This window comes from Scyliorhinus torazame, chromosome 16, assembly GCF_047496885.1.
Source record: "Scyliorhinus torazame isolate Kashiwa2021f chromosome 16, sScyTor2.1, whole genome shotgun sequence".
Classification (NCBI taxonomy): Eukaryota; Metazoa; Chordata; class Chondrichthyes; order Carcharhiniformes; family Scyliorhinidae; genus Scyliorhinus; species Scyliorhinus torazame.
In genome coordinates, this window is record NC_092722.1 from 132,084,415 (window position 1) to 132,101,548 (window position 17,134).

The window sequence follows — 17,134 nt, forward strand, 5'->3', positions numbered from 1 at the left end:
CTCTGAAGACTTACCAGAGATGTTGTGCTCAAGTGTGTAGTGGAGATTCAACGGACAACATTCTGATTCGGGTGAGCGTATTATTAATTGACCCATACTGACTTGAATAATTGCAATAGGAGACAAATGAGGATACAACTTCATTCCTATTTACAGTGCCATGGACATGGCAAAATATATTTCTAATGTTTTGTCGGAAACTGTCAACATTTACAGGGCCAGGCTTCCGGTGAGGTGGGCGAGCAGGGCAGCCGCAAAAAAAAAAAAAAAAGTGCTCCCGCCGGTGGCCACGATTCGCGGCGATTTCGGGGAAATCCCCGAGACCCCACGCACTCCCCGACTATCGGCGGCCTTTGGGGCCGCCACGAGCAGCCAGCGGGGCCGGTTTAAAAGCCGGTGAAGAACCCCACGCGGGTGTCAGGCGGCGGAGGCTGAGGCGCCGGGCCCGGCAGGTCGGAGCAGCGGGGGCGGAGCTACGAAGAGGTCGAGGCGGCAGGCCCGAGCGCCATGTAGGGAGGGTGCTCCACGTCGGATGGCTCCCACCTAGGAAGAAGAAGGTTTGAAGCCTGGTCCCAGGTGAATGTAGAGAAAGAAAGAAGATTCATGGAAGTTTGGTAAAAGTTTTTTTTTCTCGATAAAGAAGAATGTCAGATTGATGAAGGGCAGGAGGGTGAAGGGGGAGAGGGGAGAGAGGAAAGAAGATAAAAAACAATAAGTCGCTAAAAGATGCGAAAAGCAGCGTCAAAGAAAGGAGGAGCAAAAGCAAAAGTGTTGACAGGATGGCGGAAGCCGAACTGCAGGGCGGGACCGCACTACTTACGGTGGAGAAGATGACCGAGGTGATGGTGGTGGAGCTAGAAAAACGTTTGGTGAGGTACATGGAGATCCTGAGGAAAGAGATGGTGGTCGTGGTGAGGTCATTGTTGGAGGAGGCAATCGGCCCAATGAGGGTGGAGGTGGCAAAGGCATCGGCCGAGGTGAGAGAGCAGGGCGAGAAGATGAAGGAGGTGGAGGAGGCCGTGACACGACACAGCGACCAGGTCACCTCGATGGGAGATGAGCTGCGGAGGGTGGTGGTGGTTAACAGAGGGCTCCGAGCAAAGCTGGAAGACTTGGAAAACCGCTCAAGGCGGCACAATTTGAGAATTGTGGGCTTGCCCGAAGGGACAGAGGGCCCAAGGCCAACGCAATACTTCGCTAAGAAGTTGGCGGAGCTGATGGGGGAGGGTGAGAACCCCACCCTTATGAGCTAGACCGTAGCTCATCGGTCATTAAGGCCGAAGCCCAAAGTGAATGAGCCGCCAAGAGCAGTAATTATCTGCTTCCATAAGTTTTGCATGAAGGAGAAAGTATTAAGCTGGGCGAAGCAGAAGCGTGAGGTGCTGTGGGATGGTACTGCGGTTCGGATCTACCAGGACTGGACGGTGGAGTTGGCAAAAAGACGAGCGGTGTTTGGGCGAATGAAGGCGGCTTTTTACAAGAAGGGGGTGCGATTTGGTGTGTTGTACCCGGCGAAGTTGAGAGTAACATATAAAGCCAAAGACTTTTATTTTGAGACAGCGGAGGCGGCTGAGGTGTTCGTGAGGGCAGAAGGCTTGGGACAGACGTGAAGAGCGGAACTGGAAGAAAGACTGTGGACTGTGTTTGAGCGGCTGGAAAATGTACAAATGTAACAACTTTCTTTTTACTGATTTGTATCTTTTTACTTCTCTTTGCATTGTTGCAGAGTTCAAGTTAATGGCGTTCTGTGTTGCGACGGTTAAATGTTATGTTAGTGAATTGTAGGGGTTGGGTTGTTGGGTTTGTTTTGGTGTTTCTTTCTCTGGGACTGGGCGGAAGGGGGCGAGAGGTATTGGCGGGGGGGGGGGGGAGCCACCCGCGCTAGCTAACTAGAGTCAGTTAGTGAATGGGGGTGAGGTGAGAGGAGGACTGCGGACGTTGGAGCCTGGGTAGCAGGCTTCAATGGGCCTACGAGGCGAGCAAGAGGGGGTGGAGGGAGGGATGTTGGGGGATGTTTTTGTAGGGGGGGGGGGTTCTCGGGAGGTGGGGGGGCGGAAGGGGTTCGATGTTAACAATGGACAGGGGCGGGTCAGGCTTATGGGGCAGAGCCCGGTGGTATGGTGATGGTGGATAAGAAAGGTGGGGGGGGTGGGGGGAGGTGAAAGACCCCCAGTAAGGATAATCACGTGGAACGAGAGAGGGCTAGGAGGTCCGGTCAAGAGGTCAAGGGTGCTTGCACATCTTAAAAGTTTGAAAGCCGATGTAGCAATGCTGCAGGAGACTCACTTGAGGGTGAAGGACCAGGTGAGACTTAAAGGGCTGGGTTAGCCAAGTGTTTCACTCCGGATTTGATGGAAGGGCTCGAGGGGTAGCGGTGCTGGTCAGCAAAAGGGTACGCTTCCAGATGGAGAAGGTGGTGGCAGATCAGGGGGGTAGATATGTGATTGTGACAGGGGCATTGGAGGGGAGATTAGTGGCGCTGTTAAGTGTATACGGTCCCAATTGGGACGATGTGGGATTCACGAGGAAGGTGGTTGGGGCTATTCCTGACTTAGACACGCATAAGCTGATTGTGGGGGGGGACTGGAACCTGATGCAGGAGCCAAGGTTGGACAGATCACGGCCGCGCTCGCTGGTCCCATCAGGGGGGACGAAGGCGCTGGCTGGGCTAATGGTGGAAATGGGAGGGGTGGACCCTTGGAGGTTCCTGCACCCAAGGGAATGGGAGTATTCATTTTTCTCAGCGGTCCATAAGGTATACTCGCGGATCGACTTTTTTGTGGTGGGGAAGGCTTTGCTGGCTGGAGTCAAGGGGTCGGAATACTCTGCAATTGCAGTGTCAGATCACGCTCCACATTGGGTGGATATGGTGCTAGAGAAGGGGGCAGCGCAGAGACCGGGGTGGAAACTGGATGTGGGGCTTTTGGGGAACCAAGTATTCTGTGAGAAAATTGAAAAGGTAATTAAGGAATATGTAGGTTTCAATAGTACGGGTGAGGTATCGAAGGCAGTCGTCTGGGAGGCTCTAAAGGCGGCGGTGAGAGGTGAGGTAATTTTGTTTAAGGCTAGGGTGGATAAGGAGGAGAGGTTGGAGCGGCAGAGGGTAATAGATGAGATGTTGGAGGTAGATAGGAGGTATGCAGAGGATGGGGACACGGCAAAGCTGGAAAAGAGGAAGGAACTACAGGCGAGCTTCAACCGACTGTCCACCAGGAAGGCGGTGCGCCAACTGAGATGAGCAAGGGGTGCAGTTTATGAACATGGAGATAAGAGTTAGGTCAGCTCCGGAGGGAGGCAGCGGCAAGGGAAATTCTTCAGGTGAAGGATAGGGCAGGGAAGCTGGTGGTGGCCCCAGTGCTGATTAACAAGGTTTTTGAGGAGTTTTATGAGAGGTTGTACAAGTCAGAGCCACTCGGAGGAGACCGTGAGATGCAGGAATTTCTCGATGGGTTGGAGTACCCGAGGCTAGGGGAGGGGGACAGGGCTACATTAGAAGGAGCAATATTGGAGCAGGAGATAAAGGATGCGATTGGGAGGATGCAGTTGGGGAAGGTGGCAGGGCCAGATGGGTTTCCGGTGGAATATTATAAAAAATTTAAGGATAGGTTGGCACCCCTGATGGTGGGGATGTTTGAGGAGGCGATAGGGAAGGGGGTGTTGCCGCAAACCTTGGGGCAGGCATCGATTTCCCGGTTACTAAAAAAAAAAGATAAGGATCCGACGGAGTGTGGGTCGTATCGGCCCATATCACTTCTGAATGTGGACGTAAAAGTGTTGGCGAAGGTACTGGCGGGTAGGCTGGGGGAGTGCCTTCCGAAGGTAATAGGGGAGGATCAGACGGGGTTCGTGAAAGGGAAGCAGCTGTTTTCGAACATTAGGAGGGTTTTGAACGTTGTTATGGCACCGGCGGAAAGAAAGGAAACAGGTAGTTGTGGCATTCGAGGCCGAGAAGGCGTTTGATCGGGTAGAATGGGGGTACCTGATGGCAGTGCTGGAGCGGTTTGGGATTGGACCAAGGTTTGTGAACTGGGTAAAGCTATTATATAAGGAACCGAAGGCGAGTGTCCGCACAAATAATATCAGTTCGAGCTATTTCTCTCTCCACCGTGGGACTAGACAGGGATGTCCTATGTCCCCCCTGCTGTTTGCACTTACGATTGAGCCGTTGGTCATCGCATTGAGAAGTTCAGGAGCATGGAAAGGAATAGTGCGGGGGGGGGGGGGGGGGGGGCGGGGGGGGGGGGTAGAGCATAGGGTGTCCTTATATGCCGACGACTTGCTGCTGTATGTGTCAGAGCCGAGTGCATCGATAGGAGGAATATTGGAGCTACTGCGGGTAATTGGGTCTTTCTCGGGGTACACGTTGAACCTGGACAAGAGTGAGTACTTTGTGTTGTCTCGGCCGGGGGTGGGGGCAGGGATGGGGGGGCTGCCATTCCGTACAGCAGGGACTCATTTTAGGTATCTGGGGGTGCAGGTTGCCCGGGGGTGGGGGAGGCTTCGTAGGTACAACATCACTAGTTTGGTGGGGAGAATGAAAGCCGATCTGGCAAGGTGGGACGGTCTTCCTCTGTCACTGGCAGGTCGGGTACAGGCGGTTAAAATGAATGTGTTGCCGCGATTCCTGTTTATTCTTCAATGCCTAGCGATTTTCCTGCCAAAGACTTTTTTCAGGGAGATTGAGGGAAGGATTACCTCATTCATATGGGGAGGGAAGGTGGCCAGAGTGAGAAAGGTGCTGCTACAGAGGGGAAGGCAGGCAGGGGGTTTGGGTCTCCCGAACTTGTTGTACTACTACTGGGCGGCGAATGTGGAGAAAGTGCGGAGCTGGGTCAGAGGGGTGGATTCTCAGTGGGTCAGAATGGAGGAGAGTTTGTGCAGGGGCCGGGGCTGAAGGCACTTGCAACAGCGCCGCTCCAGATAGCTCCAGGGAAATATTCAGGAAGTCCGGTAATAATAGCTTCATTGAAAATCTGGAGACAGTTTCGCCAACACTTCGGGTTGGGTTTAGGGTCAAGGGAAATGCCGATTCGGGGGAACCACAGATTTGAGCCAGGGAGGTGGGATGGAAGTTTTCAGAAATGGGAAGAGAAGGGGATTAAGACGCTAAAAGATTTGTTTCTTCGGGGTCGGTTTGCAGGATTTAGGGAGCTGGAAGCGAAGTATGGGCTAGAGCAGGGAGAAGGGTTTAGGTACATGCAGGTTTGGGATTTTGCCAGGAAGGAGATACAGAGCTTCCCAGAGGAACCGGCCTCCACATTGCTGGAGGAGGTGTTGACGACAAGGGGACTGGAGAAGGGGGCAGTGTCAGCGGTGTACGGAGCTATTCTGGAAGAGGATAAGGCACCACTGGAAGGGATCAAAGCAAAGTGGGAGGAAGAGCTGGGAGAGGTTATAGAAGAGGGGGTCTGGTGTGAGGTGCTCCGGAGAGTGAACGCCTCCACCTCATGTGCGAGGTTGGGGCTGATACAGCTGAAGGTGGTATATAGAGCGCACCTCACGAGGACGAGGATGAGCCGATTTTTTGAAGGAGTAGAGGATGTGTGTGAGCGTTGCAGGGGGGGGGGGCCTGCGAATCACGTTCATATGTTTTGGTCCTGTCCAAAGCTAGGGGAGTACTGGAAGGAGGTGTTTCGGGTAATTTCCAAGGCGGTGCGTGTGAAACTGGACCCGGGTCCCCAGGAGGCCAAATTCAGGGTGTCGGACCAGCCAGGGTTGGAAACGGGAGCGGAGGCAGATATCATAGCCTACGCCTCGTTGATCGCCCGAAGGTAGATCCTGCTGGGATGGAGAGCAGCCTCTCCACCCAGTGCCCTGGCGTGGCGGGGGGACCTGTTGGAATACTTGACCCTTGAGAAGGTTAAGTTCGAACTGAGGGGAAGCTCGGAGGGGTTCTAAAAGTCATGGGCACTATTTATTATGCACTTTCAAGAACTGGATAACATTAAACATTAGTTTGGGGGGGGGGGGGGGGGGCTGTGTAGATTAAGGGTGACTATGGGTAATCACGGATTCCTTTTTGTCATTTGTTTATGTAAACATGTGGGCTGAGGTTTGGGGGTTGGTGGGCGGATGGGATTGTTGTTATTATGGGGATTGACATATCTTGCTGATTATTGTTGATGGGTGTAAATGTGGGAGAAAATGTGAAAAAGGAGGAGAATAAAAATATTAAAAAAAAAAAAAAAAACATTTACAGGGCCACTTGGAATAGCGGCTCACTTCACACTAACAAATCACAATAACTGGACAATGGTTACCACTTCTGGCTCACAGCAGCAGCGAACCAGGTTCAATTCCAGCTTTGGGTGACTGTGTGGAGTTTGCACCTTCTCCCTGTGTCTGCTTGGGTTTCCTCCGGATGCTCCAGTTTCCTCCCACCGCCAAAGATGTGCAGGTTAGGTGGATTGGCCATGCTAATTTGGCCCTTAGTGTCCAACAGTGTGAAGGTTAGGTGGGTGACAGGGATGGGGCGGGGAGTAGTTGGGGTTCTCTTTCGGTGGGTCGGTGCAAACCCAATGGGCTGAGTGGTCTCCTTCGACACTGTAGGACCTCTATGGTTCTACTGTAAATGTGTTCTGGGAGAGGAAGTGTTAGCAGTCTACATTGGCAATAAGAAATTAAATGACACATTTATGTTAAGCTTAAACATCTGCACTCATTTCCCTGCTGCACTTTTCCTTATTTTTTTCCTCTGGCCCATCAACATTTCCTTCCCTGGACACTATATAAACCACACCTCTTCGACAAAGCTTTTGCTCATCCTTCCTAATCCTTCTGATTTTGGCTTGGTGCTCGTTTTTCCTGGACACCTAGTTGAAAAATGCAAGGTTGTTTTAAAGATGGTGTGTCAATGTAAGTTGCAATTAGTGTTGCTTTTAGTGTATTTGGCAACACTCGCACCTGACTTAGGTAGTCATGGGTTATCACAGAATCCCTGCAGTGCAAAAGGAGGCCATTTGACTCATTGAGTCTGCACCGACCCTCTGAAAGAACACCCTATCCAGGTCCACTCCCCGCCCCATCTCAGTAACCCCACCAAAACCGTGGGCACTAAATCTCATCCAGCGATTTGGCCATATAATTCAGCAGACAGTTCAGTTCAATGCTGAGCATTATTGGAGGTTTGTCTTTCGGATGGACCATTAACCCAGGGATCCGTCTGCTCCCTCAGGTGGGTGTCCAAGATCCCATGGTACAATTCAAAGCTTAGGAAGGAAGCTCCGCTTGCGAATAGTTACCCCAGAGCCAACATCACTAAAACAGATCACCTGGTCATTTATCTTAATGATATTTAGTGATGTTGCACAAGTAGGCTGTTGCATTTCTATACAAGTGACCACAGTTGAAAAATATTTAATTGTTCAGAAGCACTTCAGGACATTCTACAGTAATGAAAGGCTCATATAGGTGCAAGTGTTTTTTTCCTGCAGATATCTCAAAGCATTTAAAATACCAATGATTTACCATTTGAAATGTTGACAACTGCAGTTGGCAAATTTCAACCTTACGGCCCTGCAATAGCAATTAGATGGAGGACATGCTTGATGGATGAACGTTGGCCAGGAGAATTCTGCTTTTAAAAAAAAAAAGTTCTATTACATCTTTTCTATTCCCCTGAACAAACAGCCTCAGTTTTAGTCTCATCCAAAAGTTAATATCCCTAACATTGTAGAGCTGCCCCACTGTTGCAGTGACGTGTCAAACTAGATTATTTGCTCAAGTCCTAGAACCTACAACTTTCTGACTCCACACTGAGGATTGCGTCTTTATGAGGGGAATCCAAAGGTCAAAGCACATCTGCACCCAAGCAGTTCAAGTGCTTTGGCAGATAGGGAAGGTCGTCGCTCTAAAAAAAAAAAAAAATCCATTATAAAGACCCAAACATCCAAGGTGGAGTTAGAGGTCAAGTTGAAATATGACTGAGAGCAAAGCAAAATGACAATATACATTAAAAGCGTGAAGTGTGGAGGAAAAGAACACCACTGTTCAAATATACAATTCTTGGAAAGTGCAAATGCAGGTAGAAAAAGTTATTAAAAGGCGATGTGTTCTATAAAATGGAGCAGACAGTCCTAAAATAATGATACATTTGGTACTGCAAAAATTGAGTATTGCTGAAAGAAACATGCTATCAAAGCTTTTCATCTTGCACTCATCAGGACATCTCAAGATAAACAACAGTACAAGGAACAATACTTCATACTGCATGGTGATTGTTTGTTGGTAAGTGGAGTCTGATTTGTAGAGGTGTTGTCATGAAAAATGCAGCAGACGACAGTTAACTGCCAAGCCTTTGCTTAATATTCAAAACAGGAGGCGCCGTGGTTAGCACTGCTGCCTCACGGCACCGAGGTCCCAGATTCGATCCCGGCCCTGGGTCACTGTCCGTGTGGAGTTTGCAAATTCTCCCAGTGTCCGCGTGGATCTCACCCCCACAACCCGAAGATGTGCAGATAGGTGGATTGGCCATGCGAAATTGTCCCTTATAATTGGAAAAAAAAATGAATTGGGTTCTCTAAATTTACCCAAAAAAACGAATTTAAAACAGGAAGGTTGTGATTGGTCAAGGCAGGATCCTAAAGATACAAGATCAGATTGGAGGTTTGCTATCCTGCAGCAGATGACTTACTCCAGCACTACAGCCAGTGTGTTGTTTAGGGACCATGGTCTTTGATGTGAACTAGAATGTTTATTTTCAAAAACAAAGGGATACATAATTTACTCTTATTCAGTTGTCTGAAGAACTTAGTCTTAATCCCATGCAAATAAATGAAAGCACCAAAACAGAGATTGCTCTGAAGAGTAATATGGACTCAAAACATCAATTCTCTCTCTCCCTTCACAGATTCTGCCTGACCTGCTGAGCTATTCCAGTATTTTCTGTTTTTATTATAAGTTAGCTGAAATACATTTCTAGATGTATTTGGATTACCTGGAAATATACTGTTTAAAATCTGCAACTTATTGGAGTACTTTCGCCACAGTCTTAGCACATAGTCCTCCCAACGAATCATCTTGCCCAAAATAAGCATAACTGGAATGGTTGGAAGTCCAATCAAAAGAAATAGTGGGTCAGCTCTCTCCATGACATCTAGGCCTTCTTTATGTCCTACGACCTTTAAAATGCAAAAATCCACATTATCCATAATAGTAATTTGGCCAACAGTTACAAATGTTGAGACTGAACAAAACCAACGCTGTGTCAGGAGCAAGAGTAGTTTTAAGTAATCTATATTTGTATTGTTGGATATTAGAAATAAGGGAAAGCAGCACTGTGGCGCAGTGGTTAGCATTGCTGCCCCATGGCACCGAGTTCGATCCCGGTGCCAGGTCACTCCCCAATCGTTTGCACGTTCTTGCCGTGTCTGCATGGGTCTCACCTTCACAACCTAAACATGTGCAGGGTAGGTGGATTGGCCGCGCTAAATTGACCCTTAATTGGAAAAATAAATAAATAAATAAGGGACAGATAAATATATTAATTTTTTCCAGTTAACGGGCAATTTAGCGGGGCCAATCAACATAGACTGCACATCTTTGGGTTGTCTGGGTGAGACTCACATGCAAACAAGAGGAAAATATGCAAACTCCACACACAGTGACCCGGGCTGGGATGGAACCTGGGCCCTCAGTGCCGTGATGCAGCAGTGCGAACCACTGTGCCACCGTGCCGCCCATAGAGACAGATTTGAGTGAGTTTAATTTAATGTTTCTGTGTAGGTAAAAAAAAGTGTTAAAGCTCTAGTTAGTTTCATGTTAACAAAGGTATTTGCCTGTATGGGGGTTTTGGTTTCATTTTGAACTGTCTGTATTGTGATTAGCGTGTTTATGATGAGAAAAGCAAATAGAGCTTTGAGAAAAACTGGACTGTTGTTTAGCAACTGGGGCCATCTTTAAGTTAGAAAGACCTTTTGAGTTTAGTTTTTAACTAGACCCAAGAAAGTTGGAGCTAGGTAGACAGAGAGAAGGCAGCTCTTAGAGCTCTGCCAGAAGCAGAGAAGCAGGACAATGGAATAATGGGGAGAAAGCAAATCCAAGAAATTAAAGAACAGATAGTTCTAGAATACAGGGTATAAGACCATAAAACATAGGAGTAGAATTAGGTCACTCGGCAACAAACACTTACTACAGATCATAGAATTTACAGTGCAGAAGGAGGCCATTCGGCCCATCGAGTCTGCACCAGCTCTTGGAAAGAGCACCCTACCCAAGGTTAACACCTCCACCCTATCCCCATAACCCAGTAACCCCACCCAACACTAAGGGCAATTTTGGACATTAAGGGCAATTTATCATGGCCAATCCACCTAACCTGCACATCTTTGGACTGTGGGAGGAAACCGGAGCACCCGGAGGAAACCCACGCACACACGGGGAGGATGTGCAGACTCCGCACAGACAGTGACCCAAGCCGGAATCGAACCTGGGACCCTGGAGCTGTGAAGCAATTGTGCTATCCACAATGCTACCGTGCTGCCCGTGTGGTCACTGGGAACCACAATGGCGTCCACCAGCTCCCACTTAATGCAGGAACAACACATCACCTGACCTTTCATTGCTATTTTATTTAATTAGTTTCTAATTTTTAAAAAAATTATTTGTTTTTTTAAATTTAGTGTACCCAATTAATTTTTCCAACCAAGGGGCAATTTAGCGTGGCCAATCCACCTAGTCTGCACATCTTTCGGTTATGGGGGCAAAACCCACGCAAACGCGGGGAGAATGTGCAAACTCCACACGGACAGTGACCCAGGGCCGGGACCGAACCAGAGAGCTCGGCGCCGTGAAGCTGCAGGGCCAACCCACTGTGCCACTGTGCTGCCCTAGTTTCTAATTTGTTTTTAAACATTTATTATAACCTTTTTAAAAAATCTCTCATTATCTAAATCTGAATGCAATTTATAACCAGTAATTTAAATGGATTTTCAAATCTAGCACAGCTTCTCTATTAGTCAATCAAATCACAGCCTTCCTGCGATGTCATTTCCCCCCCCCAGTCGGAACACTCAGCAAATCAGAGAACAAAATCAGAAGTTCTAGGAAATCTGAAATCAAAGAGACAAAGGAACTGGAAACTATAAAAAAGGTATTGTTCACCAAAGGTAAAGGAGCAAAGGCGTGCTCCCAGTTAAAGGTCAAGCTGAAAAATGCAGACATGGTGAAGTTGGCTTGCGAGAATCCAAAGGTGGATTGGACTTGGTAAATTTTCCTCTAGTGTCCAAAAATGTGTCGGTTAGGTGGGGCATCACAGGGATATGGCAGGGGAGTGAACTTAGGTGGGGTACCCTTTTTAAGGGTTGATGCAGACTTGATGGGGCGAATGGCCTACTTCTGCACTGTAGGGTTTCTTTGTTCTATACCTGGAACAATCCTAATGTTGGTGACCTTGATACAACCCATGAAACAGTAGTGTTCTATTGGCGTGGCTGGGTATCGGAGAGATTGTGTGGAAGCTCTAATACATGGGGCAATTCAAGACAGGAACACCTAAAGGAGAGTTGGAAATCCTGGAAGTGGATAGTTACTGAAAACAGCTGGAGGGAAAGCACTGTCTGGAAGAAGATTCTAAGACGTGCCTTTTTGGCAGTGGTGTTTGGGAAACACTTGTGTAAAGCCCAGAGTCCAGTGACGCCAGCAGACTCAGTGTAGTAATCACTTGGGGGGGATTGGAAGAGAAATCTACAGAAGTTTGTTCGGTGGCATCTGCCATATGGTTTCTGAGTGAGTTGGCCTGTTGGTTTACTGGGACTGTGTATTTACTGAGGACTTTATAGCACAAGATATATTTTGTGACCTGCATTATTCTTAAAATCTGTATACATTTGTGAAGATATAGGTGGGGTGAAGGTGTATTGTAATATAGTCAAATTTTTCATGTTTAATGAAAAATATTTCTGTTGTTAAATTCCAATTGGCAGTCGTGTGACTGTTCATCCATATTTTCTAAAAGAAAGGAAAAGTTCCTCCAGGTTGTCTTAACAAAAAAAAGTAAAAGTTGTGGTCTTTTGCGCTAGGGTTCCATTCTGGGATCTTCCTGTCCAGAAGCAACTTCAACTGGCGGCCATTACAACCGATCTAACTAATAAACCAGTTATATGTTTCAGAATTTTCTAATTTTACAAAAACAGTGATTGTAGTGTTTTAATTGTGATTATGTATCCATTTGGAAGTAACAAGTATTTGATTAAAACAGTGGTACGTTAAAATGGATTATATGTAGGATAACAATGGTTCTTATTAAAGTGCAGATAGTTGTAGAGAACGTCTGAGAAATAAGTTATAATCTACCATTTGCAGACTGTTTAGGTCAACAGCAATTCTATTCTTTAGTTCTGTGCCACAAGAATATTAACACAGTAAACAAATTTTGAAAACAAGGTGAAGATGAAATATAACGTGGGGATGTGGGAGACTATTCACTTTGATCGTACGAATAGAAAAGCAGACTATTTTTTTTTTTTTAAAGGCAGGACACCTGTAGATGCTGATGTTCAGAGATACTGGGGTGTGCTTGTACAAGGAACTCAAGCAAGCATGCAGGTACAAGGAACTCAAGCGAGCATGCAGGTACAAGCAATTAGGAAGGCAAACAGCACGATGGCCTTTACTGCAAGGTGACTGGGGTAAGAGGAATAAAGAAGTCTTGCTACAATTATATAGGATTTTTGAGAAGGCATCTGGAGTGCTATGTCTAATTTTGGTCTCCATATCTATGGAAGGATATACGTGCATTGGAGGCAGTACAGCAAAGGTTCATTAGATAAGTATCTAAGAAGAGATGACTGTCCAATGATGAGATCCTGAGTAAATTAGCCCCATAATCTCTGGAGTTTAGGAGGAGGAGAAGTGATCTCATTGGTTCTGACGGGGCTTGACAGGATAGGCAGAGATGTTGTTTCCACTAGTTGGGGAAACATGAACACAGGGTACAGTCTCAGGATACGGGAGCGACAATTTAGGACTGAGACGAAGAGAAATTTCATCATTCAAATGTCTCCGAATCTTTGGAATTCTTTGTCTTAGAGGGTTGTGGATGCTCCATTTTAGGTTCGGATGGACAGATCTTTGGTCTCTCAGGCAATCAAAAGTTATGGGGAGCTGGTGAGAATGGAGAGTTGAAGCCCAAGATCAGTCATATGCATTGAATGACAGAGCAGGCTTGATGGGCTATGGTTTACTCCTGCCATCTCCTCTTGTGTTATGTTGACAGATAATAATTGGATCCTAAGGATTATCTAGATTTCAAACTTTTTGCATGCTGTACATTTGCCAAAGCATAACCACCAAACAAACAAAATAAATATTCAAGATGCTTTCTCAATTATTTGCAAATTACTGTACATTACCTGCATAACAGTCACAGCTCCATAGGTGACAGCTGTCCAGTAGATTGAACCCACCATGATCCCAGCTGCCGCAAATGGGCATGCTTTGGAGATGAGGCGGTCTGCAAGATCCAATACATAAACAACTGGACCTAAAGCAAGGTGAAAAATATAATAAACCAAAGTTTCACTTATATTAAAGGAATTACTGAACAGACTTGTATAACGTTTAAGAGTCCAAACAAAGATGATTCAGAATAAGCCAAAAATCCAAGCTTGTAAACATTTCATTTCAGTTGATGAGCAGAGGCAGTATTTAAGGAGATATTCAATTCATCCCAACTAAAATATATTCCAGAAAGTAGATAGATTGGAAGACGGGGAAAAACATCCATAGGCATACCATATTGCAAAAGCCCGTGGCAGGCTGGAAGATCGGGACATTTTTAAAGATCAACAAAGGGTTACTAAAAAAGTAATAAAAAGAACAAAGGTAAATTATGAAAGAAAACTAGCACAAAATATTTAAAAAACGATAGCAAAATCTTCTATAAGTAGATAAAAGGGAAGTGGGTAGCGAATGTCGGATGAGACTGGGGAGTTAATAGTGGGGAACACAGAAATGACGGAGAAACTAAATCAATATTTTCCCTCCATTTTCACGGTGGAGGACACCAGTACCAGTAATGCAGAGGTAGTAGAAAGGGAGGAACGTATAAAAATCATCATCGATAGAGAAAACGTAGTGAACAAACGATTGGGATTGAAGTCAGACAAGTCCCCACGGCCTGATGGCCAACCTACTGGGGTCTTAAAGGAAGTCGCAGTGGAGGTAGTGGATCCATTGGTTATAATATTCCAAAATTCCCTAGATGCAGGAAAGGTTCCAGTGGATTGGAAAAATTGAAATGTAAAGCCCTTATTCAAAAAGTGAGGGAGACAAAAAGTCGGAAACTATAGACCAGTCAGATTAACATCTGTCATTGAAAAATTGTGAGAATTGATTATTAAGGAAGTAATAACAGGACATTTAGAAAATCAAAATGCAATCCATCAGAGTCAGCATGGTTTTAAGAAGGATATATATTGTGTTTGACTAATTTGCTAAAGTTCTTTGAAGATGTAACAAGCCAAGTGGATAATGGGGGTCCTGTAGGTGTAGTATATCTGGACTTCCAGAAAGCATTTGATATAGTGCCACACAAAAGGTTACTACACAAGGCAAGCTCACATGGAATTAGGGGTAACTTATTAGCTTAGACACAAGACTGGCTAACCGACAAGGCAGAGATGGGATAAATGGGTCTTTTTCTGGTTGGCAAGATGCAAGCAGTGGGGTGCCACAGGGTTCAGTCTTCGGGCCCAACTATTTACAATATATATTAATGACTTGGATGTAGGAATAGAAGGGGCTATAGCTAAATTTGCATATGACACTAAGTACCTGGGATGGTAAGTTGCAATGAGGAAATAAGAAATTTACAAATGGATCTAGATAGGGAAGGTGAGTGGGACAAAATTTGACAGATGGCGTTTAGCATGGATAAGTGTGAGATTATCCATTTTGGTTGGAAAAATGAAAAGGCAACTTATTATTTAAATAAAGACAACCATCAAAGTGCGTTGGTGCAGAGGGATCTGGGTGTCCTCGATGAATCTCAGAAAACTAGTATGCAGGTACAGCAGGTAATAAGGCAAATGAAATCTTGGCCTTCATAGGGATAGAGTATTGAAGTAGGCACGTGTTGCTGCAACTGTATAAGGCATTGGAGAGACTGCACCTCAAGTATGGTTTACAGTTTTGGTCCCATTATTTGAGGAGGAATGTAGTTGTATTAGAGACAGTTCAGAGGAGGTTCACTAGATTGATTCCAGAGATGAGGGGTTACCATGAAGATGAATTGAGTGGTTTAGGCCTATGCTCTCCTGATTTTAGAAGAATAAGAGGAGATTTAATTGAGGTATACAAGATGATAAAAGATATTGACAAAGTAGATGTGGAGTGGATGGTTCCTCTTATGGGGCAATCTAGAACCAGAGGTCATAGAATAAGGGGTGGCAGATTTAAAACAGAGAGGAGGAGACATTAATTCTCTGTGGAATTCACTACCCCAGAGTGCAGTGGATGCCAGGACTTTTGAGTATATTTGAGGGGATAGACACATTTTAAATTAGTAATGGGTTGAAGGGTTATGTAGAGCAAGCAGCGAAGTGGAGTTGAGGCCGAGAGATCAGCCGTGATTGCATTGAATGGTGGAGCGGGCTCAAGGGGCTGAATCGCTGTACTCCTGCTCCTAATTCTTATGTACTATCCTCATCAGATATCCTCCTCTTTAGGCTATTTCACCTCCAACAGCCATTTGTAAAGAGTGAGGGATTAAAATTACACTAGTGCATTTTTCCATAATAATGATAGGAATAGGCTTAAAATAAATGCAAGTTATTAGTACATTCCTCCCCAGATCCCATGATATTGCAAATTATGTGGGTGGTCTAGATTTTTGTTTCCATTGAAGAAGACGTGACAATTAAAGTCATGATCCCACCTTACATGCGCCCTACCGTTTCCAGGCTTTGTTTGCATCATGTGTGCCCATTATAAACAAAGAACAATGACTTGGATTCCACTTTGATCTTGGAATGCAAGGTAAAATTCTGTATTTTTCTTTTGGAAATTACATGCTTTGTTACAACAACAGGTAGAGTCAGAATTGTAGAAATTGGTAACACAGAAGGTGACCCCCTGACTAATTGAGTTTGCAATTATTTTTTTAGTTAAAGCAGTCTTAAACTAACTCCATAGTTGTGTTCTCCTCACATACTCCTATATCCCTTCCTGTGCATCAAATGCTGTTCTGCTGTCCCAAGAGTCATAGTTGATGCCTCAACCACTCCCTATGTAAAACCACCCCATGTTCTTCCAAAATTACATGAAAAGATTTTCCCTAACCATTCACCTCGCTGCAGGAGAGGATCTGAAATAGACCCCTTTTCATCAATTTTCAACCAAAGCAAATTGTCTTTTCTTATTCACATTATCAAAATACTTCACTATTTAAAAGATCTCTCAGCATTCTGTACGCCAACAGAAATAGCTTAATTATCTCAAATCGCTGTTCATAATAGATTTCCATTCCTATCGCCTACTTAATCTGTGCGATCTATTCTCTATGCTTTGAATGTATTTTCTTTAATGTGACAATACACACCATTCTGTCACCTAAGCACTGTCATGTAGCAACTTCGCACCCCTTTGTTCTTGTGCTCTCCTTTTATAGTAAAACACAGAACTATAGACCTTTTTATGGCTCTACCTGCATTTTCAAAACAAGAAATTCTGTACTTGCCCCCTTTCTAGCACTTCATATTCTTCAGTTTATTTCAATTGAGTTTACAATGCCTTTCCTTGTTATTTTTCCTCATGCATTAATTCATATGCCACCCGTGTTCCCATTCTGCTAATCCTTCCATACCAAATGTTAAACTATAGTTGTCTGCCTCTATAGGTCGATATAAAAGACACATATGGCATTATTTGAAGAGAGCTGAGAGTTCCACTGGTATCCTAGTCAACACCACCAAACCATATGCAACCTTGCCCTGCATAAATTGTCTATGCAATTGTCTAGATAGCTCCTCAAAAAGTAATTAACTGTTTATGACGCAATCTGGGGTGTCCGAAGGATGTGGAAGTCACTTTATTCATTTCAAAAGATGCTGGTTGCCAAGCCCTACAAATTTATGCGATCAAAAAAATAGGTATCTCATCCTTGAAGGGGGATTGACCCTCTGGAACAAGATTCTGG

General features: G+C 45.3%; 1 protein-coding gene across 3 annotated transcripts in view; it reads right to left on the reverse strand.

The window, feature by feature from the left end:
* Window positions 1-17,134, reverse strand: part of marchf5 (membrane-associated ring finger (C3HC4) 5) — a 141,552-nt gene that overhangs the window by 12,702 nt on the left and 111,716 nt on the right. For 2 of the 3 annotated variants that reach the window (XM_072479091.1, XM_072479093.1), the window contains 2 exons: window positions 13,350-13,480; window positions 8,936-9,119 (listed from right to left, as the gene is read on the reverse strand). In XM_072479091.1, the coding sequence (XP_072335192.1) occupies window positions 8,936-9,119; window positions 13,350-13,480 (315 nt within the window). Of the gene's footprint in view, window positions 1-7,467; window positions 7,574-8,935; window positions 9,120-13,349; window positions 13,481-17,134 lie in introns of all 3 variants that reach the window. The other variant, XM_072479092.1, reaches the window with a different exon arrangement.